This window comes from Egretta garzetta, unplaced genomic scaffold (genome assembly GCF_000687185.1).
Source record: "Egretta garzetta isolate BGI_Z169 unplaced genomic scaffold, ASM68718v1 scaffold11, whole genome shotgun sequence".
NCBI classification, from domain to species: domain Eukaryota; kingdom Metazoa; phylum Chordata; class Aves; order Pelecaniformes; family Ardeidae; genus Egretta; species Egretta garzetta.
In genome coordinates this window covers 989,433-992,362 of record NW_009258621.1, presented here as the reverse complement: position 1 = coordinate 992,362, position 2,930 = coordinate 989,433, and the positions used below count along the sequence as shown (strand labels likewise).

Here is a 2,930-nt window from a genome sequence, read left to right as displayed (position 1 = left end):
TCCCTCCCTCCCCGCCGGTGTGCGCCCTGCTTTCTCCTTCCCTTCGTGTCTGTAGATGTGTAAGCGCCCGTGTTTTTCCCTTCCCATCCGTTCTGGGAAGTGAAGCGCTGGTGGGAGCCGAAGGGGGCTGTGACACTGTAATGATGCGGTGGGGCTCCGCTCAGGATCGTGTTGCATGATCTGCATTTTGAATGAAGGAGAAGACCTTTTTAAATAGATAAGTGCGTATGCCCGTGCACGCACGGTGAAATCGGTGTCAGTCAGCTTTGGTTGAAAATGAGTGCAATTATTAAAGCATCAGGAGTGGCCATATTTTTTTTTTCCCACTTCTTATTAAGCATATTAAAATATTTTTGTTTTTTTAGGATAGCTGTTTTCTTCTCTTAAAAATTACGTGTACACAGATATACATGCTATATGCGTGTGTCTGAAACTCACAAGGGCTTAGTTTCAGGCTGGGAACGCCGAGGTGGGCTGGAAATTAAGCACCGCCACAGTTTGACACTTGTTAAAAATACTGTTGACTTATTTTTAAACAACAAAACCCTCAAAAGATTTTTTTTGTTGTTGTTTTTTTTGGCAAAGTAATAATAATCATTAAAAAAGAAACCCCAATGCAAACTGAAACAACCATGTCTGGAGAAGTGCGTTTGAAGCAGTTGGAGCAGTTTATTTTGGATGGGCCAACTCAGACTAATGGGCAATGCTTCAGTGTGGAAACCTTGCTGGATATACTCATCTGCCTTTATGATGAATGTAATAATTCCCCTCTGAGAAGAGAGAAGAACATCCTTGAGTATCTAGAGTGGGGTAAGTTTGAATGTGTTTATTTTGTGTACATCCGTCCATGTTCCTGTCTGCTTTGTATAATGTCTCTGTTATTTATGTGTAAGAGGAGATTGTTTATAACTCAGTGTTTTACTGGGAAGTGTTATCAGTTTTACTGTGTTTAAACACGGTGGTGGTGCTAGAGAGAAATCCATATTGGTTATTTGTCTTTGAGGTATGCATCTAAACCATACATGTTACTCTTTTTCTTTTTTTGACGTGGATCAGACTCTGGTACATGAGGCATATTTGTTTGCCTTCAGGCCCAGCTGTTGAGTTTTGTATCCTAAAGTGGCTGGGAATATAGAAGGGTGAGGGATAAATTCTCTGATGCCTGGAAAAAAGATCAGTACGCAATCCTCTGATTTGTATCTCTGGTAAAATCTATACTGCTTTGAAATAAAAGGTGTTGATCAAAAAGAAAATCCTCCAGCTCTCCTAAAAGATACGAGTTTGAAATGTCTGTGAAAATAGGGAAAATTACATTCTCTTCTTAACATAAAATCATTGCTGACTTAATTAGATTGATCTTCCTGGTGAGGAAAACAAAGTTGAAAAGCAGAATGAAATTGTGTGTGTCCCCAGTACCCTTTCCATTGTCTTTCTTTGTTTTGGGCAGATAGGGTATTTGCAGATTTTTAAATGAAAACAGGTGACTAATAGCGTTCCAGTTCTTCTTAAGTTGTCACCAGACGGGTTGTCTCTGTCTTTTATTTTTAATTCCTTTTCTTCCTCCTCCTAAACATAGATGCAAAACAGAAGATGCAGTCTGACATAAGAAGCTTGATGAGAACGGTTACTGTATCTGACCTTCAAACTTCAAAGTCATGCTGCACTTCTGCATTTACATGCATGACCATTTACCCCATTCACTTTGTAATAAATACATCAGCAGGCCTCCTTTATTAAAAAAAAAAAAACAAAACACATTTTCAAAACGCGTAACAGGCGTTTGATTAATTAGCTGGTTGAGCTCTTCATAATGAAGTCACTGAGGAAAGACATTGTTTTGATAACTGATCTAACAACTTGAGGCTGATATGTGTGTGTTTTATTTTCCTGCTCCTCACTGTGGTCATACTGACATCTAAAGGACATCTGACTCAGTAATTAAGTTTCTTGTACTGTTCATAGTGCACTGGTCTTTGTTTTCTTATTATCTGGAGGAACACGCTATAATTAATGCATTCTAGCTAAGGAGGAAATAGTAATTAAAAGTACTTCTGAAGAATCTGCCCTCTAAAACTGTTACTGTGGCATACAGGAGCTGTGAAAGACTGAGAAAATATGGTGGCTCCAAGGGTATTTTGTACGTGAGAACTTAGTGTAGTCTGCAGCAGATCTAGCCAGCTGATATCCTGTAAATAATAATAAAAAAAGTTAACCATATCAATATGATCAGGGTAGTGGTGTGTTACCCATCGTATTGGGTGCTGGTTCATTCAGTGGTAGTAGTTTGATGGATAAATGCATCATTCCAAGGCTCTTGACAGTACCCAAAGATTTCTGTAATAAATTTTCCAGGCTGCTAATGGAAATAATACACTGTTTTGGAAAGGCTGGAGTAAGGTTTCTTGCTGGCCTGTTTTTCCTGCTACTTTTCCGCTCTCATGCTCTAACTGTGCCTTAGCAGGACTCCTGAGCTTCAGTTGAGACCAGTTCCTCCCATTATCAAGGCTGAGTTGCCAGAGTCCTCCATCTGCTCCCAGCTCTGCTATCTGAATTTCTGCCCTGCAAGTTCTTTCAAGAGGGTTTGTGAGATGAAGTGCAAGAGCAACGGTTTCTAGTCCCTACCGTTGGAAGTGTCTACGTGAATGATGTCTTCATCCTGCAAACACTCACATGAGTTGTCTCTTCTGAAAGCCATCCCTCCTAGTGCAACTAGTGGGCTCTGGCATTTCTGTTGAGATCAGGGGGTTGGCAAAATCAGGTTCTTAGAGAGGCAGCATACCCTCCAGCACACGGGTGCGGTGAAGTTACCGAGGGTACCCTATTCTTTGATGTCATCGTGACCTCGCATATCTGTCTCTCCAAAAAGGGAAATAATGCAAGTGGTTGATTAGAAAGAGGTTTTATGTGGTTTCAGAGTCGGAGACGTGTCG

General features: G+C 40.6%; 1 protein-coding gene across 4 annotated transcripts in view; it reads left to right on the top strand.

Annotated features, from left to right (window-relative positions):
- Window positions 1–614: 614 nt before the first annotated feature.
- The window catches only part of CDC42BPA (CDC42 binding protein kinase alpha), a 185,415-nt gene continuing 183,099 nt past the window's right edge, over window positions 615–2,930 (top strand). For 3 of the 4 annotated variants that reach the window (XM_035903629.1, XM_009648187.2, XM_035903627.1), the window contains exon 1: window positions 633–810. In XM_035903629.1, coding sequence (XP_035759522.1) covers window positions 633–810 — 178 coding nt within the window. Of the gene's footprint in view, window positions 811–2,930 lie in introns of all 4 variants that reach the window. The other variant, XM_035903628.1, reaches the window with a different exon arrangement.